We start from the raw sequence: 24,343 nt of genomic DNA, 5'->3' as shown, positions 1-24,343 counted from the left end.
CGTGTCTTCCTTTCCGGTGGGGGTTGGTCTCCACCAGGGCTGCGCTTTGTCACCAATCCTGTTTATATATATATATATATAAATATAGATTGTTAAACAGGATCCGTTTGATTTTTTTGGTCCTTTTTAATAACACTCACTGGTATTATACTGATGACAGCGGTGTTAAGGATTACGACCCCTCGTCAGTTTTTAATAACACTCTATAGAGTTATACTAATATATAATCAATAAATACTGTAACACCATAATGGGATATGCACTTGAACTCGTGTTGGATTATGGGGCAACACATTCCCAGCTTCCTCGTCAGTCAGGATGGAGGTTTCATTCATGTTGACACCCTAGGTGATCTAAACGGCAGGGGGTCCGGGGGGGTCCGGGGGGGGGTCGCCATTCCAGCACAGACATTCCTGCATAATGGCTCCTGCTCATTGAGACAATGGACCTCATTTATCAATGGAATGCTGAAGCCAGCGCAGATATGAGTGCAGAAATTATGGTACAAGTCTGTTTTATTAAACATTCGTACGGTGTTAATCTACCAATGATCAAGCGTGATAAATGTGACAGCTGAAACCAATCGTGATTATATTCTGACCCTTGCAGTTTAACACACAAATAGTTAATTTGATGATTTATTGTGACAACAAATGAGAAAAACATCTGAAATTAGAGGTAAAACCTGAATTGCATCCCCTAAAATATCCTCGTTCAAGGGTTCACAGGAGGCTAGCAGTGTGGTTGCGAGGGGAGAGAATAATGAGTGAGTCAGGTAGGCTGGGGGGTAGAGGGATAGCCTCTCTCACCTCTGTGGAGAGATGGGTGCATAGCCTATTTGATGACTGTCAAAGTGTTGTTATAGGTGACTGAATATGAAATGAATGAATGAATGAAAATGAATACCCTCTGGGTATGAAATGCGCTATACAAATAAAGCTTTGATTGATTGATTGATTGGCTGAATAAGCCTACCCATTGCTTTTCACTTGTTAATTTTGATTGCATGTAATTATGTCACCAGTAAAGCCATAGCATTGATGGATTGGTGTAAGATTAATTTTTGCTTTCATTTTAAGACTTGTAAGACTGTATAAAAAATAATGAATGTGAAATTACTCTTACACCAAAAACCTGTTCACCCCTTTAATTGCAAACAATTGGAAAATACCCATTTATGTTAGGGATATATGAAACATAAATGAGGACTTTACAATATATCATATATTTTTCCATAGGCTAGGCTAGTGATATGTGGCTGTGTCATGCCAAAATGTGTCTGCTTGCCAAATATCTCAGTATTCGTAAAATACCCCAGAAATAGTACCACAAAACAACCGTTTGTAAAATAATGTATTTACATTACATTTAATAACATTGAACAAAATGCAAAAGTGGAAAAGTGTGTTGAGGTAGGCTTGGACTATAACCTCACATCAGAGCTATTGAACAGTGTGTGACCCGATGTTGATTTGGTAGATAAATACGTTTGTCATGATTCAATTACATCCAGAAGGAGAACAAAGATGAGTTTGAGAAGTAGGTACTCATCTAATATCATGCGGTGTATCATGGCTTTCATAAAATTAGTGAAATTCAATGATTCAACGATGAGACTTGTCCTCATTCGGAGACTATAGGAGAAATACACTGTGAACCAAGCCTTCTAAATCTGCTCAAAGACCGAGATTTCCTCTATGAAATACCACAAGTACTAACCTAGTCTTTAATCATTAGTTTATTAAGACAGAATTTAATCAGTAGTTGACTAACCCAGTGTGTGTGTGTGTGTGTGTGTGCGTGCGTGTGTGTGTGTGTGTGTCAAGAGGAAAGTCAGCGACTCCTTTGTCATTTGATAAATGTTAAACCTTGTTTGTGGAAAACAGCAAATCTAAAGGACAAACGCACACAACACACACACACACACACACACACACAAACAGGCCGACAGGCTATTCATCATAAGACAGACCTGGTGTCAGAACACTGTCTCAGTGAAACTCTGCTCCTCCTCCAGACCAGAACCAACCCTCTGCTTCTGTTCCCCCCTAGAACACACAGCCTCAGGAGAACACAGCCTCACTAGAACACAGCCTCACTAGAACACAGCCTCACTAGAACACAGCCTCAGTAGAACACAGCCTCACTAGAACACAGCCTCACTAGAACACAGCCTCACTAGAACACAGCCTCACTAGAACACAGCCTCACTAGAACACAGCCTCAGGAGAACACAGCCTCAGGAGAACACAGCCTCACTAGAACACAGCCTCACTAGAACACAGCCTCACTAGAACACAGCCTCACTAGAACACAGCCTCACTAGAACACAGCCTCAGGAGAACACAGCCTCAGGAGAACACAGCCTCAGGAGAACACAGCCTCAGTAGAACACAGCCTCAGGAGAACACAGCCTCACTAGAACACAGCCTCACTAGAACACAGCCTCACTAGAACACAGCCTCAGTAGAAACACAGCCTCACTAGAACACAGCCTCAGTAGAACACAGCCTCAGTAGAACACAGCCTCAGTAGAACACAGCCTCACTAGAACACAGCCTCACTAGAACACAGCCTCACAAGAACACAGCCTCACTAGAACACAGCCTCACTAGAACACAGCCTCACTTGAACACAGCCTCACTAGAACACAGCATCACTAGAACACAGCCTCACTAGAACACAGCCTCGGTAGAACACAGCCTCGGTAGAACACAGCCTCAGTAGAACATAGCCTCACTAGAACACAGCCTCAGGAGAACACAGCCTCACTAGAACACAGCCTCACTAGAACACGGCCTCACTAGAACACAGCCTCAGTAGAACACAGCCTCACTAGAACACAGCCTCACTAGAACACAGCCTCAGTAGAACACAGCCTCAGTATAACACAGCCTCACTAGAACACAGCCTCACTAGAACACAGCCTCACTAGAACACGGCCTCACTAGAACACAGCCTCGGTAGAACACAGCCTCACTAGAACACAGCCTCAGTAGAACACAGCCTCAGGAGAACACAGCCTCACTAGAACACAGCCTCACTAGAACACAGCCTCACTAGAACACAGCCTCAGGAGAACACAGCCTCACTAGAACACAGCCTTACTAGAACACAGCCTTACTAGAACACAGCCTCAGTAGAACACAGCCTCAGGAGAACACAGCCTCACTAGAACACAGCCTCACTAGAACACAGCCTCACTAGAACACAGCCTCAGGAGAACACAGCCTCACTAGAACACAGCCTCACTAGAACACAGCCTCACTAGAACACAGCCTCAGGAGAACACAGCCTCACTAGAACACAGCCTCACTAGAACACAGCCTCAGGAGAACACAGCCTCACTAGAACACAGCCTCACTAGAACACAGCCTCAGGAGAACACAGCCTCACTAGAACACAGCCTCAGGAGAACACAGCCTCACTAGAACACAGCCTCACTAGAACACACAGCCTCAGGAGAACACAGCCTCACTAGAACACAGCCTCACTAGAACACAGCCTCACTAGAACACAGCCTCAGTAGAAACAAAGCCTCAGTAGAAACACAGCCTCAGTAGAACACAGCTCAGGAGAAGGACACAGCCTCACTAGAACACAGCCTCACTAGAACACAGCCTCACTAGAACACAGCCTCAGTATAAAATCAGCCTCAGTAGAACACAGCCTCAGGAGAACACAGTCTCACTAGAACACAGCCTCACTAGAACACAGCCTCAGGAGAACACAGCCTCAGGAGAACACAGCCTCACTAGAACACAGCCTCAGTAGAACACAGCCTCAGGAGAACACAGCCTCAGGAGAACACAGCCTCAGGAGAACACAGCCTCAGTAGAACACAACCTCAGTAGAACAAGTCTCAGTAGAACAAGTCTCAGTAGAACAAGTCTCAGTAGAACAAGTCTCAGTAGAACACAGCCTCAGTAGAACACAGCCTCAGTAGAACACAGCCTCAGTAGAAACAAAGCCTCAGTAGAAACACAGCCTCAGTAGAACACAGCCTCAGAACACAGCCTCATTAGAACACAGCCTCACTAGAAACACAACCGAGCCTCAGTAGAAACTCAGCTAGGAGTAGAGGCCGAGTAGAGACAGGGTAGAGACACAAGCCAGGAGACAGAAAGACATTAGCTCTCTTCAATACAGGCAACAACATTTCACAGCCAGTCACAGAAGCATTTCACTGTGAGTAGAGACACAGCAGAGACACAGTAGAGACACAGTAGAGCCAGAGTAGACACGCCAGAGACAGCAGGGGCTGAGATAGAAGCCGTGTCTCCAGCCCACGGCTGTGGTGAGGAACTGTGTTTTTCTTTTGTTCTTTTGTTCCACGAGAGGTAGAACTGTGACAAATGAACGCGATCCCCTCCTCTCTGCTGTATCGATTTCTCCATTAGTGGAGCTATCCTTGAGCTGGCACACACACAAACACACACACACACTCTAACACACACATAGACACACACACTCTAACACACACACACACACACGTAGACACGCACATGTACACACACACACACACACACACACACTCTAACACACACATAGACACACACACTCTAACACACACACACACACACACATAGACACGCACATGTACACACACACACACACACACACTCTAACACACACATAGACACACACACTGAACATGAACGATGGCTGCCCACTGCTCATGACTACCCCTGGAGGAGGACGATAATGCAGAGGGCAAATTCTGAGATGGAGGGAGAGACAGAGTGTGTGTGTGTGTGTGTGTGTTGAGTGCTGCGTCGGCGTTCACTTTTGTGTGGGTGTGTGTGTGTTGTGTACCTGTGTCACCGTGTGGTTGATTAAAGGCCCCTTTGGTCCTGTAGAGAAAAACAGACAGTTATTCAGAAACCTGTTGGGGAGCACAGTGTGTGTGTGTGTGTGTGTGTGTGTGTGTGTGTGTGTGTGTGCGTGTCTCATTATGTTGAGTGACAGGTCCCATTCCGCCAGCCTCCCTCGCCGCCATCACAGCCCGTCTGAGAGAACGCTGACAGAGACACGTAATTGGCTTCTCTTTCCACTAAAACAGACACACTCATCAGCCCTCTCTACCTCCTCCTCCTCTTCATACTCCCCTCCTCCTCCTCTCTGCTCCCTCCTCGATGTGTGTGTGTGTGTGTCTGTACTAGTTGTGTGTGTGTGTGTGTGTGTGTCTGTACTAGGTGTGTGTGTGTGTGTACTAGGTGTGTGTGTGTGTGTGTGTGTGTGTGTCTGTACTAGGTGTGTGTGTGTGTACTAGGTGTGTGTGTGTGTGTGTATGTCTGTACTAGGTGTGTGTGTGTGTGTACTAGGTGTGTGTGTGTATGTTTGTGTGTGTGTGTGTCTGTACTAGGTGTGTGTGTGTGTGTGTACTAGGTGTGTGTGTGTACTAGATGTGTGTGTGTGTGTGTCTGTACTAGGTGTGTGTGTGTGTGTGTGTGTGTGTGTGGACTAGGTGTGTGTGTGGACTAGGTGTGTGTGTGTGTGCGTGTACTAGGTGTGTGTGTGTGTGTACTAGGTGTGTGTGTGTGTACTATGTGTGTGCGTTTGTGTGTACTAGGTGTGTGTGTGTGTGTGTGTGTGTGTGTGTACTGGGTGTGTGTGTGTGTGTGTGTGTGTGTGTGTGTGTACTAGGTGTGTGTGTGTGTGTGTGTGTGTGTGTGTGAGTGTGTGTGTGTGTACTAGGTGTGTGTGTGTGTGTGTGTGTGTGAGGAGGTTAGGAGGTGTGTATTATAGGTCAGGTCCTGTGCTCTGATGAGTGCTTGTTGTGAGTGTGTACTAGGTGTGTGTGTGTGTGTGTGTGTGTGTGTGTGTGTGTGTGTGTGTGTGTGTGTGTGAGGAGGTTAGGTGTGTATTGTAGGTCTGTGCTCTGATGAGTGCTTGTTGTGTGTGTTAGTGTGTGTGTGTGTGTCTGTACTAGGTGTGTGTGTGTGTGAGTGTGTGTGTGTGTGAGTGTGTGTGTGTGTGTGAGGTTAGGAGGTGTGTATTGTAGGTCAGGCGTCCTGTGCTCTGATGAGTGCTTGTTGTGAGTGTGTGTACTAGGTGTGTGTGTGTGTGTGTGTGTACTAGGTGTGTGTGTGTGTGTGTGTGTGTGTGTGTGTGTGTGTGTGTGTGTGTGTGTGTGTGTGTGTGTGTGGTTAGGAGGTGTGTATTGTAGGTCTGTGCTCTGATGAGTGCTTGTTGTGAGCCGGTCTCAGTCAGTCATGCATGGGCCGGCTGCCAGAGAGGAGCCTGGGAGATGAGATTATATCTGGAATGCAGGACCCGCGATGTGTGTGTGTGTGTGTGTGTGTGCGTGTGTGTGCGTATGTGTCAGAACAGTGTTGTCAGCTCATGTGTCTGTGGCTACGCATGTCAGAACTCTTCTACCTCGCTATGACAGAGAGAGAGAGAGAGAGGGGGAGAGAGAGAGAGAGAGAAGGAGAGAATAGTAGCTTCTTTCAAACATGTCGGCCTTCTCCTTTCCAGTAGCCACCGTCCCAGCAGGAGCAGGGTTAATGACGCACACACATCCACCATCCAAGATGGAGGCAAACACAGAGATCCAAACAAGAACTACGTTTATGATGCCTCTACCAAAAAAACCAAAACATTCCCCAGGCTTTTCAACTAAATAAACAAACCGATACTTTTTGGTTGTAAACACAATAATCCTCAGTGGTTTGTGGTGTGTGGCGACCAAAAAGCTTCCTACTAGGAATCTCTCAGGTGCGTTGCATTACCCCGATTAAATACACTTCAGTAGCTACCGTACCTGCCCCAAGGGGGGGCCCTTCAGCTGGGTAGCACACCGGCCCCAGGGCCCCAGGTAAGTCATGGAGGCTAATAGCCTGAAACTCAGGAGAATAATAGACTGAATTGCCATTTTGTTTCACTTGACGATTCGGTCTGAACAAGCTCCCGTTAATGCCGTTTTCCAAGTGTCGCCAAAGGAGTCCTCAACAATTAGTCCGTCCAGCTAAGCAATTGTGTTAATAGTCGCTTTCAAAGGGCTGGAGCCAGGCTAGTACGCTAATTCATACAGCCTAGAAAACCATGCTACATTCATATTCTGGTCCATACTTCCAATAGGAAATGTAGCAACATGGCATAATATAACGAGATAGAAAATTATAGCAAAACTAAATTACTCGTTTCATAATTCCATTTTCCTCATACATTTGTTTTCTCAGGAGAAATAAATGTTATTTCTGGCTCCACCAGAGAGAGAGAGCGAAAGAGAGAGAGGCTGGGAGAGAGAGAGAGAGAGAGAGAGGGTGGGGGAGAGAGAGAGAGAGGGTGGGAGAGAGAGAGATAGAGAAAGAGAGGGTGGGAGAGAGAGAGAGAGAGAGAGAGAGAGAGAGGGTGGGTGAGAGAGAGAGAGAGAGAGAGAGAGAGAGTGAGAGGGTGGGAGAGAGAGAGAGAGAGGGTGGGAGAGAGAGAGAGTGAGAGAGGGTGGGAGAGAGAGAGAGAGGAAGAGAGAAAAACCTAAGAGAAAGAAAGTGTGTGTGTGTGAGTGTGAGTGTGTGTGAGTGTGTGTGTGTGTGTGTGTATGTGAGTGTGTGTGTGTGTGTGTGTGTGTGTGTGTGTGTTAAGGGACAGTTGTCCTGAATGGAGCCTGGATACCCAGCCAGGCCCAGGAATGTTGGGTTCAGATGAAAGAATGTGTTTCCTGAAAGCAGTTATTTACATAGCAATGAGCAGCAGTCAGCCTGCAATACCACGACTGGACGAGCTGGAGAGAGAGGGGGAGAGAGGGGGAGAGAGGAGGGGAGAGGGGGGAGAGAGGAGGAGAGAGGGGGAGAGAGAGGGAGAGAGGAGGAGAGAGGGGGAGAGAGAGGGAGAGAGAGGGGGAGGGGGAGAGAGGAGGAGAGAGGGGGGAGAGGGGGAGAGAGGGAGAGAGAGGGAGAGAGAGGGGGAGAGAGAGGGAGAGAGAGGGGGAGAGGGGAGAGAGGGGGGGGGAGGGGGGGGAGAGAGGGAGGGAGAGAGGAGGAGAGAGGGAGAGAGGGAGAGAGGGGGAGAGAGGAGGAGAGAGGGGGTAAGAGAGGGGGAGAGAGGGAGAGAGGGGGAGAGGGGGGAGGAGAGAGGGGGGGAGAGGGGAAGAGAGAGGGGGAGAGAGGGGGAGAGAGGGGAGAGAGGAGGAGAGAGAGGGGGAGAGAGGGGAGAGAGGAGGAGAGAGAGGGGGAGAGAGGGGAGTAAGAAGACGGGGGGATATTAAGAAGGTCACTATCCATTCTAGTGTCATGTGAGACAACCATCCAGATCCGTCCTTGTTGTAGAAGGACTACATCACTAGTAGCAACCACAATTATGTTACAACGACAACAACCATATGTTACAACTTCTACAGCTACGTTACAACTACTTTAGTTTAGTTGACTTTAGTAGTAACTACAATGACTATGTAATAACTACATCTCTTTTACTACTACTGCAGCTGTGCTACAACTATAGCTACTTTTCAGCCGGACATTTCAATCCTGGATTGTTTCGGCTTTATTCTGCCTCATCATTAAAGCTAGCGATACAGGATGGGACGTTATTTTGGCAGTGGAGGTCCCTGTAGTCACAGAGATGAATCCACAACGATGTAAAAGGGACAGCTGGCATGGCTAGCACTGGGGTGTGATATTTTGTTGATGATTTGAATATTTTAGCATAGCGTTGCCTGTAATGGTGGTTTTGTAGCCTACATATTCATGAGGATAAACAAAACACATAAAATTATTTGGGGGCCAATATCTCTCATAAAGTAACTAGGTTTTATGTCCCGCTTTAGTCTCATAACAGAAAATATGTTCATTTCCCTCCCAGTCACAAAATGGCCACTAGCCATGATGCAAATCTTCTATGTTCTACGCCGTTCACTTATGCTAACGACGTTAACAATCAGAGTAGTAGCTGAATGAAATTGGTCGTCTTCTGGTCAATCTAGCGGTCAGTAAAATCGTCCAAATGTCTAGAGGTGGACATAAGTGGATTCCTCTTGGTCTACGTACACAATCTAGCTATCAAGACATTATTGGGGGGTGAGTGTGCATATCCATATATGCAGTGAAAACGCCCACTTGTTTATATCTGATACGTTGCACCACTGCCCCATCTAGTGGCCGAAAAAAATCGAACTGAGCACCTATAACTAACTTATAATACATTTACATCATATCTGATGTAATGGGAAATATCATTATTGTCTCTAAATCTTCTAAGCTTACTGTATGTAGTGGGAAGTGGGTGAATCCTCCTGAAATGCCAGGATCCCAGGTTCAGCTCTACAAACAGTTGTTTGTTCTGCATCGGCAATGTTCTACAGGAAATTCCCATCGGCAATGTTCTACAGGAAATTCCCGACGGCATCGGCAATGTTCTACAGAAAACTCCCGTCGGCAACGCAAAGAGATTGCTATGATCCGAGAGCACATCTGCTGTGTTTAATAGGCTATTAAAGATGTAAGGCAGAGAATGTTGTTCAGATAAATGATGGTGTGACGAAAAATGCTAATGTTTGATTAGCGCGCCATCGGGGGAATGATGGCATATATAATTGGGGCTGTGTGACTTAATTTGGCTTGGACATCGATGGGGTGAATTACGAAAGAACAGCCCATGTCCAACAGCTGCTCCGAGCCCAGCAGGACAGAGGACACAGGGAGGAACTCAGGGTTTGGGCAAGAAGAACCTGGAACCAGGAAGCAGGTTAGCTTCACCCAGAGTTTTGAGTTGTCTGTCTTTCTGGAATGAGTTTGAATTACCCGTTTTTCTGGAATGGGTTTGAATTACCTGTCTTTCTGGAATGAGTTTGAATTACCCGTTTTTCTGGAATGGGTTTTAATTACCCGTTTTTCTGGAATGGGTTTGAATTACCTGTCTTTCTGGAATGAGTTTGAATTACCCGTTTTTCTGGAATGAGTTTGAATTACCCGTTTTTCTGGAATGGGTTTGAATTACCCGTTTTTCTGGAATGGGTTTGAATTACCTGTCTTTCTCAGGAAAAACCCAATTTCCCTCATCTCAGGGTGAAGAGTTTTCACTGAATCCTCTTTCTGGAAAACCCCGAACCAACAACAAGCAGGGAGATATATTCTCTCTCTCCCTCTATCTCTCTCTCTCTCCCTCCCTCCCTCTCTCTCTCTCTTCCTCTCTCTCTCCCTCTCTCTCTCTCTCTCTCTCCCTTTGATCTCCATATCTCTGAATGTTTAATGCAGAGAGAGGCTGTTCATATACCCTGCATATTTCATGAAGCCTCTGTGGGTGTGACAGCTCGACAAATGAACCGACAGACAGGAAGGATGGAAAACTGTGTTACTGTGTGTGTGTGTGTGTGTGTGTGTTCTGCTCTTTTGTCTTGTCTGTGACCCACGGGGCGGAGGTGTTTGCTGTGGGATTATAGCAGAATGGGATTAACAATCCCAGTCACATCAAGACCGATTAGTCCTCTCTCCTCCCCCTCTGACTCCTCCCATCCACGCCCCCGCCCTCTCCTCCGACCTCTCCTCCTCATCCGCCCACTCAACCTCTCCCGCTCTTCCTCCTCTCTCTCCTACTCCTCCCCCATCCTCACTCTCTCCATCCTCTCTCCTCCTCCTCCTCCCCCATCTGCACTCTCTCCATCCTCTCTCCTCTCTCCTCCTCCTCCTCCCCAGTCCTCGCCTGCTGCTGCCCTCACACACCTGATCATAGTAGCCAGACACACACACACACACACACACACACACACACACACACACACACACACAGACACGAAAAACACACACAGATAGCACTGTCTTGCCGTAGATGGATGTGATATAGTTTTTGGCAGGGACAGAGGGGTATTTTGGATGTGATATAGTGTTCTTGGCAGGGACAGAGGGGTATTTGGGATGTGATAGGATGTGATATAGTGTTCTTGGCAGGGACAGAGGGGTATTTGGGATGTGATAGGATGTGATATATAGTTATTGGCAGGGACAGAGGGGTATATTGGGATGTGATAGTGTTTTAGGGACAGAGGGGTATTTAAGATGTGATAGTGTTTTGGGGGCAGAGGGGTATTGGGATGTGATAGTGTTTTAGGGACAGAGGGGTATTTGGGATGTGATGGTGTTCTAGGGACAGAGGGGTATTTGGGATGTGATAGTGTTTTAGGGACAGAGGGGTATTTGGGATGTGATGGTGTTCTAGGGACAGAGGGGTATTTGGGATGTGATAGTGTTTTAGGGACAGAGGGGTATTTGGGATGTGATAGTGTTTTAGGGACAGAGGGGTATTTGGGATGTGATAGTGTTTTGGGGACAGAGGGGTATTTGGGATGTGATAGTGTTTTGGGGACAGAGGGGTATTTGGGATGTGATAGTGTTTTAGGGACAGAGGGGTATTTGGGATGTGATAGTGTTTTAAGGACAGAGGGGTATTTGGGATGTGATGGTGTTTTAGGGACAGAGGGGTATTTGGGATGTGATGGTGTTTTAGGGACAGAGGGGTATTTGGGATGTGATGGTGTTTTGAGGGACAGTATTTGGGATGTGATGGTGTTTTAGGGACAGAGGGGTATTTGGGATGTGATAGTGTTTTGGGGACAGAGGGGTATTTGGGATGTGATAGTGTTTTAGGGACAGAGGGGTATTTGGGATGTGATAGTGTTTTAGGGACAGAGGGGTATTTGGGATGTGATAGTGTTTTAGGGACAGAGGGGTATTTGGGATGTGATAGTGTTTTAGGGACAGAGGGGTATTTGGGATGTGATAGTGTTTTAGGGACAGAGGGGTATTTGGGATGTGATAGTGTTTTAGGGACAGAGGGGTATTTGGGATGTGATGGTGTTTTAGGGACAGAGGGGTATTTGGGATGTGATAGTGTTTTAGGGACAGAGGGGTATTTGGGATGTGATAGTGTTTTGGGGACAGAGGGGTATTTGGGATGTGATGGTGTTTTAGGGACAGAGGGGTATTTGGGATGTGATAGTGTTTTAGGGACAGAGGGGTATTTGCGATGTGATAGTGTTTTAGGGACAGAGGGGTATTTGGGATGTGATGGTGTTTTAGGGACAGAGGGGTATTTGGGATGTGATAGTGTTTTAGGGACAGAGGGGTATTTGGGATGTGATAGTGTTTTAGGGACAGAGGGGTATTTGGGATGTGATAGTGTTTTAGGGACAGAGGGGTATTTTGGATGTCAGTGTTTTGGGGACAGAGGGGTATTTGGGATGTGATAGTGTTTTAGGGACAGAGGGGTATTTGGGATGTGATAGTGTTTTAGGGACAGAGGGGTATTTGGGATGTGATAGTGTTTTAGGGACAGAGGGGTATTTGGGATGTGATAGTGTTTTAGGGTCAGAGGGGTATTTGGGATGTGATAGTGTTTTAGGGACAGAGGGGTATTTGGGATGTGATAGTGTTTTAGGGGACAGAGGGGTATTTGGGAAGTGAGTGTTTTAGGGACAGAGGGGTATTTGGGATGTGATAGTGTTTTAGGGACAGAGGGGTATTTGGGATGTGATAGTGTTTTAGGGACAGAGGGGTATTTGGGATGTGATAGTGTTTTAGGGGACAGAGGGGTATTTGGGATGTGATAGTGTTTTAGGGACAGAGGGGTATTTGGGATGTGATAGTGTTTTGGGGACAGAGGGGTATTTTGGATGTGATAGTGTTTTAGGGGACAGAGGGGTATGTTGGTTTGTCCCTCACACTGCAGCGTGACGTCTCTTTTCCTGACCCAGTCTCCTAGGAAACACTTTATCTGGGCTTTGTTTACTCCAGGAACAGGGAGGAAAGTTGATAAGGTCAGATATGACACACACACACACACACACACACACGGCATGGTCCATATAGTGGCGTGTAAACACACACATAAATACACTCATACACGCAAGCATACACGCGTATACACACACACACACAGCATGGTCCATATAGTGGCGTGTAAACACACACACACAAATACGCTCATACACGCAAGCACACACGCATACACACACACACACACACGGCATGGTATGGTCCATATAGTGGGGTGTAAACACACACACACACATACATACACTCGCTCTCTCTCTCTCACACACACACACACACACACACACACACACACGTATATACAGAGAGAGAGAAAGAGACACACACACACACCAACATGCAAAACAATATCACGTCTAAACGCGTAATAAACGAGTAGAGTCACTTGTGTGAAATGGCTGATCATCACGTTGTAGCCACGCTTGAATGCAGAATAAAACGTGAAATAGACCCGTTGCTTAAACATGTTTTCTCACCGTATGAAATAACAACTGTTTGGCAGCCAGCAGGCGCGCGGGTAGCGAGCATTGAGCAATTCCCCCGCCCTCCCATGAGCCTCCAGGCGTGCGTGCCCGAGCAGGGGTATTGCGATATGCGGAGCGCGCCCACTCAGCGCCGTCTGAGCAGCACCACTCCTGCGTCCAGTTGTGAAATCGTCCTGAACCCGATGTCCAGTACTGGCTTGCATTGTAAAACGGCCCCATTAAACGGCCCTATTAAACGGCCCTATTAAACGGCCCTATTAAAACGCCCTATTAAACGTTTAAGCATGACGCAAGCTATCACGTTTTAAGCTCAAATGTGATACTGAGCCGTGTCACACGAGTGACTCTACTCGTCTATTACACGTTTAGCTGTGATACTGGGTTGCACACACACACACACACACAGCATGGTCCATATAGCGGGGTGTAAACACACATACATACTCTCAGAAACACAAGCACACACACTTTCTCTCACACACACACACACACACACTGGAAGTCACACCACACACACACATACACGCACACACTGAAAGTTACACCACACAAACACACGCACACACACACACACACACACACTGGAAGTCACACCACACAAACACACACACACACAAACTGGAAGTCACACCACACACACACATACACGCACACACGAAGTCACACCACACAAACACACACACACACAGACACACACACACGCACACACAAACACACACACCGACAGATATCATGTACACAGTGGCGTACAGTGAGAAGAGCGTGTTGTTCCCTCTGTAGCGCAGAGCTCAGATAAAGACAGACGTTCCCTCTGACACGCCAGAGAAGATAAAGAGAACACTTTTACACGGAGGAATAATTCAGCACGGAGACGCAGAAAGAGGAGAGAGGGAGAGGGGGAGGAGGGACGCAAAGAGAGAGGTGGAGAGAAGAGAGGGAGAGAAAGAGAGGGAGGAGAAGAGTGGGGTGTCATGTGGGAGGCTTTGTCTGTGGTCCTATATATTAATAATAATCCACGAGTCCTTCATGGATGTGTCGGTATTTGTGTGCACATGGGCCCGCGTGGGGGTGCACGTGCGTGTGCGTGCACATGCGTGTGCATGTTATGTGTGTGTGCGTGTCTCTGTGTGTGTGTGTGTGTGTGTGTGTGTCTCATTGGCAGAGTGCACCAGTCAGAACTGTAAATCAGCAGCAGCGACTTAAGGAAATTACTCTCCACAGAAGAAACATGTTGTAAATTAACTAACCCTTCACACACACTCTCTCACACACACACACACACACACACACACACACACACACATACTCTCTCTCTCTCTCTCTCTCTCTCTTTCACAGACACACTCTCTTATTCCCTCTCTCTCACACACACACACACACACACACACACACACACACACACACACACACACACACACACACACACACACACACACACGACTCAAACCTGCTCTGTAGTTTAATTTGGTAAATTGAATAATGCATAGAGACCCTGAGGCTGTGTGCCCCAAACATAGCACATCGTGTGTGTGTGTGTGTGTGTGTGAATGTATGTCTATGTGTCTGTGTGTGTGTGTATATGTGTGTGTGTGTGTGTGTGTGAGAGAGAGAGAGAGAGATAGAGAGAGAGAGAGGCAGATATGATATTGCTAATTAGTTTATTTGCTTACCTGTTTGTGTGATGTTATGTTTTTGTTCAATTATAGTATTTGTTAAAGTGTTGGATATTTTTTAGTGATTTTGGGGATTGTTTGTGACTAAATTCTCTAATTATTATGCTGTAGAGAAAAGCATGTTTTGGCATTGGAAGATCCATCTCATCATGCCAATAAAGCACTTTGAATTGAAATTGGATTGAGAGAGAAAGAGAGAGAGAGAGAGAGCGAGGGAGAAAGTGTGTGTGTGTGGGGGTGTGGGTCTGTGTGTGTGTGTGTGTGGGTATGTGTGGGCGGGGGGGCTTGGGTCTGTGTGTGTGTGTGTGTGTGTGTGTGTGTGTGTGTGTGTGAGTGGGACTGTGATCAAAACTCATGAGATGGAAGGTTCTGGCATCATTGCCGTCTCTGTTGGTGACTTCTCTGTGGATGATGTCTTCTCTGTGGATGATGTCGGCGGCGCACCAGGGACAGGAAATGACATCGCCCCCCCCGGCCTGGAGAAAGCGCACCGGTGACGGAAGATGACATCGCCACACGGCCTGGAGACTTTGCACCAGGGGCAGGAGATAACACTGCCCAAGCCGCACCCCCACGCCGCCCCTCCCCCTCCACACAGGCTCCTCCCCCAGCCCCCCTGCCTCTTGCCCCTGCCCCTGCTCTCATCCGGCTCCTCCTCATCCACTCCTCCCTCCTGACTCGACCACCTCCACCATTATTATTGACGGCTCTATAGTCCGAGATGTTTCCATCTCTCCCACATCTGGAGGTTCTTCCAGAGTTCACCGTTTCCCAGGTGCTCGAGTTCATGATCTCCACCACAAACAAGGATCCTAAGCAGCTACACCAAGGCCGAACCCATCATCCAACACGTAAGAACAAACGACATGAGAGCCCGGCAGTCTCTCTACATATCGGAGGGGTGCTGAGAGATGGTCCAGAACATTCTGGCTTCACACTCGTCTACAGGACTAGATCGCTTCCCTAGGAGTCCCTTTCATCTCCTACTTTGACCTGTTCTAGGAGAGGTCTAGCCTACTGAAACGTGATGGTCCCCACTGAGCAAAGACACGTCTAAAAGACGTCTTGTCTTTTTCGGACGTCCAAAGACATCCAATTAGGAGCCAGAATGAATGTTTTTTTTTTTACGTTCAGATATTGAACCCGTTCTGCACGTCCACAGACGTCTTAGAGGGGTCCAAGCCACACGTTTGAATATCGAGGGGTCCAGCAGACGTACAAACGGGGTTCAGGACCGACGGACGTTATTAAGACATGATCTGAACGTCTCCCTGACGTTGCGTGTTTGCTGGGTCTCCACCCAAACCCGCTGGGGGCCCGGCTACTCTCCGAGAACATGGCCTCTTACCTCAGGCGCTGACATTGTGTTAAAAATTCTACCGATCCATCTCCCCTAGGTCCTGATCAAATTGACGCAGTGCACTCAAATGGATCAGGGGGTATTATTAACAAAGTAACTCACTCCAATCTGACAGTTTTTAGTGATTTTAATGTTTCCAATAAGAGGCCTATGAACACAATTAGACCATGTCTCTCTCTTCAAATAATCTACAGAGCCAGCCACAGACCAACTGGAGTATCCAGACAATTTGATATCTATGCCTCTTAGAGAGTGTAGCTCAAGCCAGTCCCTTCACCCAGAGAATATGTCAACGGCAATTCTTAAAGTCGCACTGAAATGAAAAAAGCATTCTGTCCCATTTTGGTTCACATAATTGGTCATAGTGTTCACCTATCCAACGAAGTATGCCAAAATAATTTCAAAATTTTTGTTGTAATCTTATATTAAAGTATATCATTTCTTACTTCCTGGAAAACGGTAGGTCACGTGCAATGACGACAACAGGTACCTTAGATTTTAGGCCAATAATCTCACGACATCCACCCGTCAATCAACGCTATCCTTCTATCGAATCTGTCTAAAGTTCTTAAAACCCGTCCACTTGTCAATGTTCCAATCAAATTCCTCTAAACACATGTCCTGCCCTCATAACTTGTTTGCGTCGGAAATACGTCAAACTACGGAAGTTAGATGATCTCAAACGTCTGTTTCAGTGCGACTTTAATGTCAGATTCCTTGCTGGCAAGACGTTTCTCATAAACGATCTTATACGTGAACGTATGTTTCTGACTGAAACGTGGTTAGATACCGATGGATCAGCAGCCACGATTGAAGCTTCTCCTCTTCAGCCTTTAAATGGGGCCCGGGCGGCTGTAGCTCAGTTGGTAGAGCGGGTCGTTCAACGATCGAAGGGTCAGCGGTTCGAATCCCGGCTCCGACTGTCCACATGTCGAAGTGTCCTTGAGCAAGACACCTAACCCCAAAATTGCTCCCAATGAGCAGGTTAGCATCTTGCACGGCAGCTACCGCCATTGGTGTGTGAGTGTGTGTGTGAATGGGTGAATGAGAGGCCATTGTAAAGCGCTTTGAGTGCCGCTAAGGTGGAAAAGCGCTATACAAGTACAGTCCATTTACCATTTAAATGGCACAGGCCTTTACATGTGTACATACCTGAGTGTGAGAAGCCTAATAGAACCGTTCCCTGAGCCTGTAGCCAGAGAGCAGGAGAGTTGCCCCGTGAAGATGAGATACCTCTGGACCTTTGAAACGTAGTGACAGGTGCGCTGGGTGACCTGTGACTAGCGGAACATAGAATGACCCTCGGAGGTGGAGAACCCTTGTTGTCGATTGTCTGACTCCACTCTCTACCAAACCAGACCGTTCTCTGGTCAGTTGGTGTGTGTGCGTGCGTGTGTGTGTGTGTGTGTGTGTGTGTGTGTGTGTGTGTGTGTGCGCGTGTGTTTGGTTCAGTCACAGGGGAAAGGCATAACAATCATATCCAATTATGGAAGAGAGAGTTCCATTAAAATGGAAATGTGAAAAATAAACACACACCTACACACACACACACACACGCAGACACACACACACACATGCACAACCACATGCACACACAAATGCACACACACAGAGGAATAGAGAGGAGAGATGGAGAGAGATAGAAAGAGAGCGAGAGGGGAGAGAGAAGAGAGAGGATAGAGAAAGAGAGAAGTGAGGGATAGAAAGAGAGAGGGATAGAGAGATGGAAGAGGGGAGTGGATGGAGAGAGAGATGATAGAGGAGAGAGAGAACGGAAGGATAGAGAGAGGAGAGAGAGAACGGAAGGATAGAGAGAGGGAGAGGAGAGAGAGAACGGAAGGATAGCGAGAGGGAGAGGAGAGAGAGAACGGAAGGATAGAGAGAGGGAGAGGAGAGAGAGAACGGAAGGATAGAGAGAGGGAGAGGAGAGAGAGAACGGAAGGATAGAGAGAGGGAGAGGAGAGAGAGAACGGAAGGATAGAGAGAGGGAGAGGAGAGAGAAAGAACGGAAGGATAGAGAGAGGGAGAGGAGAGAGAGAACGGAAGGATAGAGAGAGGAGAGAGAGAACGGAAGGATAGAGAGAGAGAGAGGAGAGAGAGAACGGAAGGATAGAGAGAGGGAGAGGAGAGAGAGAACGGAAGGAACGAGAGAGCGAGAGGAGAGAGGGAGGGTTTGAAGGGAGAGTGGGGGAGAGAGAGGGACACGGTGGTGATGGATGACTAGGATGAGTCATGTTATCTGAGCTTTGTTCTCCTCCCCGTCCTTCCCCCTCTCTCCTCCACTCTCCCTCTCTCTCCCCCCTCCTCCCCCTCGTTCTTTCACTCTTCACTTTCTCCTCTTTCATCTCTCCTCTCCCATGTCTATCCTCTACCCCCCCTCTCTCTTCCTCTCTCTGCCCTCTCTCCTATTCACTCTTCCTCCTCTCCTTTCCTTTATTCCTCTCCTCTCTCTCTCTCTCTCTCTCTCTCTCTCTCTCTCCCAGCTGTGTTGCATTAGTGTAATTCCCTGTGAATGAAAATACTCCCAATGTACCCAGCATGCATTGTTCTCACCTCTGACCTCATTACTCAGTTGTGTGTATGTGTGCGCATGTGTGTGTATGTATCATTGGGGGATGAGTGTGTGTGTGTGTGTCTGTGTGTGTTTGTGTGTGTATGTACTGTATCATTGGGGAGTTTGTGTGTGTGTGTGTGTGTTTGTGTGTGTATGTACTGTATCATTGGGGAGTGTGTGTGTGTGTGTGTGTGTGTGTGTGTGTGTGTCAGCAGTGCAGTCCTAGGGAGATGCCAGGGCAGCACAGCAATGCCAGACTGAAGGACAAAGGCAGTGTCCACTCTGTTAGCCCACTAGCATACTCTGTTAACCTCCCAAACTCTTAGTTAACCTAATCTCAGTCTGTCAACTCTGTTAGCTCACTAGGATAGTCTGTTAGTTATCCTACTCTCAGACTGTGAACTCTGTGTTAATTAACCCAGTCTCAGACTGAAGGAAAGAGGCATTGTCAACTCTGCTTGCTCACTAGCTTACTCTTCCCACTCTATACTGCTTGTGTACCTGCTTGGTTTCCTCTCAGTCTGCTAGCTAACCTAGTCTAAGACTGATAACTAACTCTCAAACTGCTAAATCTTAGACTGCTAGTTAACCTAGTCTCACACCGTTAGCTAGTTAACCTAGTCTCAGGCTTATAGTTAGCTTTCAAACTGCTAGCTAACTCTCAGAATGCTAGTTCCTTCAGGAACACTGACGTCAGAGGTCGATTACTGTTAAGTTTAAACTTAAACTGTTAAGTTTGGTGGCTGATGACTACGCTCTAAACGCTTCCCTGGATTAGCCAAGCAGCATGGCTAAAACAGGGAGTGAGCTACAACCCCCCCCCACCCCACGGGGACACAGAGTCGGGCAAAGTAAGGCGTGGAAGCAGCACAGTACACAGTACAGACGAGGCCAAGGGCATAGGCAGAGATGAAAGCGACAGACAACAAAGGCACATAACAAAAGCGGGCATAAGAAGAACAGGGCACATGAATCCTAAAACAAGGGCGAAACAATGGAAAAGAATACAAGACTGGGTTGCAGCCACAATAGTGATCTGAGCCAGAAGGGTGTAGGTTGGGGAGGTGGAGGTGAGCTTGTTAGGGTTAGGGTGATGATTTCTCTACTCTAACTGATCCTTCATTGGCTGGTTTGTGGTCCTCCCCAATATCTCTGGTCACCCGATTGGCTGATCTACCTGACTGCCGCAATTGTCTCTCTGTCTCTTATTGGCTGGTCTGGGCCTCCCCCTGATTCTCTCTTCTCTGATTCGCTGGCAGGTGGAGCTGTCAGATAGCACCGCCCACACCATCACGGACGCATACGCCGGGAAGGAGCACATCATCCAGGTAGCGGCCAAGGACACCGAGATCGGCACCTGGAGTGACTGGAGCGTGGCGGTGCACGCCACCCCCTGGATGGACACGCCCAAGCTGATCACCTGCACTCCCGAGGCCGACACCCCCATAGGTATGACCCCTGACCCCTGACGGATCACCTCAACCCCCCATAGGTGCCACGACAACACTGATACCATGACAACACTGCCCCCCACCCCTCCATCTCTCCGTGGATGTCTGTAGACCTTTGAAGGAGCAGCACAGCTGGTTGTCATCATAGTGATCAGATCTATATGTCAGTTTGGAGCGGCAACCTGGTACCACACTGCCACCTGCTGGCCACCACGACAACTACGCACATACACACACACACACACACACACACACACACAAGCACAATCCCACAGCCTCTCCACGGGGTGGTTAGTGTAATTTTGGCATGAGGCTCCACCGATCTACAGCAACCCCATCTTGCACATTGGGTGAAAAGGGGATAACTACGGAAGCCCTAAGCGGCCATGCAGTCATATATTTTTTCCCCACCGTTTTCTCGTGAAAACGAGATAATTTTATTCGTTTTCTCGTGATAACGAGGTAGTTTTCTCGAGATCTCGAGATAACCAAACTTTGTTTTCTCGTGATACCGAGATAATTTAATTTGTTTTCTCGAGATAACTGTATCATTTTCTTGAAAATTATCCCGTTATCACGAGAAAACGAATAAAATTATCTCGTTATCAATTATCTCGTTATCTCGTTGGGGAAAAAATGTATGAATGCATGGCCGCTTAGGGCTTCCGTAGATATCATAAATACATTATTAAAATAAAAAATAAATAAAAAAGTGCAACTCTGTTTCCACCTCTTTGAATGTGCAGTGGGTGCACAGTCTGTCTTCTCTAGGGAGCCGGGTCGGCCTCTCTCGATAGCAAGGCTGTGCTCACTGAGTCTGAACATAGTCAAGGATTGCTTAGTTTTGGGTCAGGTATTGAGGTATTGACAGGTAGTGCTCAGGTATTCTGCCACTGTGTATTCTCTGTTTAGGGCCGGAGAGCATTCCAATTAGCTCTGGTTTTGGTCGATTCTTTCCAAAGTGTCATATAGTTTTCTTTTTGTTTTTCTCATAATTTGGTGTAGTCTGGTGGGGTTTCTGTTTGGTGGCTCAGCTTGTGTTTGTGGACAGAGTCCCAGAACCAGCTGGCTGAGCGAACATCTCCTCACAGTCTTTTCATAGGTGAGGGCTTTGTTCTGAAGGGTCACTTTCCTTTAGGCGAATGTACAATTTAAGTGCTCTCTTCTGAATTTTGATAATTAGCGCATATCCTAATTCTGCTCTGTACTGTATGCGTTGTTAGGTGGAGTGGGCTTGCAGAAATCTGTAGACAGTCTCAATTTGATGTTTGTCCCATTGTATGAAATTTTAATTAGCAAGTGAACCTCAAACCTCGCAAGCATCAAGGAAAAAGGGTTATATAATGGAGTCTAATATTTTTAGCTAGATTTGAATTAGGATGTTCCTTTTGATGGCAAAAAAGACCTTCTATCCTTGTCCATGGCTGCTAGTTCATTGGTCTGCTCTTCTCATTAGTATTTAATTATTTCCCTCGTTATTTCTGGTCCTGGTTATGCTCGTCGGTGCTCGCTAGATCACTGATTTCTGCACATTTTTGTTCTTTTGCCAAACAATGTACACCTTTCTATACATGTTTCTTGGGTCTTGAGTAGAAGATTGAGGCTGAGTCGTAGTGGCCCCACGATGCTGTGTGTCCTTATTGTCAGTTGCTTTAATCACCTCTGGTCATTGCTTCCTGTGTTGTGCTGTGCTGATATTCCATATCTGATTTTGCTGGCCTCTGTGTCCACATGTTTTATTTTGTAGCTTTCTCTCTCTCCGTTTGCATCACATGCATTTAGCTGACGCTTTTATCCAAAGTGACTTCAAATAATTGCATCAAACGCAGGAACAAGTGCATCTCCTTTCTAAAACAAGTGACTAAAAGCATAATCTAGTGCTGCAGGCAAAATGCAAGACTAGCAATCTAAAATAGGTGCTTAAGAGGAAGGATCGTGAAGAGACAAGTTTCGAGCCTGCGGCGAAAGATGGGCAGGGACTCCCGCAGCGCTGTCCTGACGTCAGTGGTCAGTTAGTTCCACCTCCGTGGGGGTTTGGAAGAGCCTCGGAGTGACGGGGCAACCAGTCGCCCCCGAGGTAGCAGAGCGTAGCGGTCAGGAGGGGGGTAAAGGGTTCGACCATGGCCTGGAGGTAGGAGGGGGCTGTTCCTTTCATCGCCCTGTAGGCTAGTAACAGAGTTTTAAACTGGAGGCGAGCCGCTACAGGGGGTGGAGAAGAGAACGTGGGAGAATATGAGGTGGTTAAACGCCAGGAGAGAAGCAGCTTCTCTTCTTACCCCAACCCAAATGTCTCTCAGCCAGGAGACGTACGTGTGAGATTTGCTCAAGTGTTCCTCTCAAGTAATTTCACACTTGGCTAGCTCCCACTAACAGCAGCACGACACCCGAACACCATCGTTATTGATAGGAACAGGGACATTTCTGAAGATGAATATTACTAGGGCTGGGTTCAAAAAAAAGTATTAATCGATTCTGAATCAATTCTGAATCAAATGATTCTGAATCGATTCATGAATCCCAAAATCTTTTATTTAATGAATGAATGAATAAATTAAGGAATGAATAGTTCATTAATTCATGAAATGATTCATTCATTCATTCATTCATTCATTTTTGGAAATCAGTATCGATACCCAGCCCTAGTATTGATGTGTTGCATAACTTGGCAGTCATGTAATTAAGGTTACAGCAAAAAAAAAAAAAAAAAGGTTTTAGTAACACTAACCGAATCGATATTGAATCGAATCAAATCTAATTGAATCGTGATAATCGATTCTGAAAGTTGGGAATCGGAATCGAACCGATTCTTGAAATTCAAATCGATACCCAGCCCTAAATATTACTAATCTGAACGTAGTTCTAACAACAAAACTCAGACGGTGTTAGAAAGGGTAAGAAAACGTGGATGTCCTAGTCCCAGAGCAGCTGCCTCCCACACATGCTCACAGCTAACTGCTGAATGTCAGCTATCAGTTCATAGAGAAGATAAGGCATTGAGATGCCAGGTGTAGCTCGCCGTGAGCATGTGAACTTTGTAGGACTCGACTGGAGATAACTTTCAGCTCTGACTACCCAAACTCACGATAGGTTTGAAGAGGCTTCTGTCTGTAGTGCTTCTGCTAATGCTGGAGCTTCCCACTGGCACTTTGCACTGTTCCATCTGGTTCCTGCATCCAGTTTAATGTCGTCTTCATCAGTATTATGCACCAACTGACCAGAACAAATTCATAAGCTGTGTTCGGAATCGCTCCCTATTCACTATATAGGGCGTCAGCCATTTTGTTTGTAGTGTCCGAATTCTCCACGGAATTTCCGTTCCCTATATAGTCCACTATTTATTACCCACAATTCACCTTGATTTGCAGGGAACAGTGCATGTACCCTACATTTTCTCCGTTCCCTAGGTAGTTCACTACATGGGGAACCCTATATAGGGAATAGGGAGTGAGGGAACGAGGGAGTGAGGGAACGAGGGAGCGATTCCGAACACAGCTATAGTATGTGTAAAAACTACCTGGCAGTAAAACTCATTCTGATTCTGTGCTGTGATTCGCTCCGTGTCTGTAGTGTCATTGTATCCCGTGTTCTGATTGGCCGTGCTGTGTGTCTGTCCACCAGAGACCACACCTTCCCCGGCACCTCCCTCAGCAGAGCCTCAAGTGGGCGTGTCAGCGGGCGGGGCGTCCCCCAAGCCCCTCCCCCTCTGGTCCTCCTGTCTGCTGCTGGGAGCAGCGCTGGTCGTCGTCATGTGGTGAGCTACCGTGACAACCGCTACACGCCAACCACCACGCGTTCCACGACCGAATGATACACACTTCTGTCATGACGAGCCAACTGGAACAGTAACAACCATAATAATAACACCTTATCTCTATTATAACCATAGTAATAACACCGTATCTCCATTATAACCATAGTATTAACACCTTATCTCCATTATAACCATAGTAATAACACCTTATCTCCATTATAACCATGGTAATAGCACCTTATCTCCATTATAACCATAGTAATAACACCTTATCTCCATTATAACCAGGGGGCTTCCTTCAG

General features: G+C 47.0%; 1 protein-coding gene across 1 annotated transcript in view; it reads left to right on the top strand.

Moving 5' to 3' along the window:
• The window catches only part of cntfr (ciliary neurotrophic factor receptor), a gene marked incomplete at both ends in the record, with an annotated part of 56,965 nt that extends 32,920 nt beyond the window's left edge, over nt 1–24,045 (top strand). Inside the window, 2 exons of the mRNA XM_084460144.1 lie at nt 20,099–20,288; nt 23,909–24,045. Of these exons, the coding sequence (XP_084316270.1) occupies nt 20,099–20,288; nt 23,909–24,045 (327 nt within the window). The remainder of the gene's footprint in view (nt 1–20,098; nt 20,289–23,908) is intronic.
• Between the last annotated feature and the right edge of the window lie 298 nt (nt 24,046–24,343).

Source organism: Borostomias antarcticus (assembly GCF_949987555.1).
Source record: "Borostomias antarcticus genome assembly, chromosome: 30".
Classification (NCBI taxonomy): domain Eukaryota; kingdom Metazoa; phylum Chordata; class Actinopteri; order Stomiiformes; family Stomiidae; genus Borostomias; species Borostomias antarcticus.
This window is presented reverse-complemented; position numbering and strand designations above follow the sequence as displayed.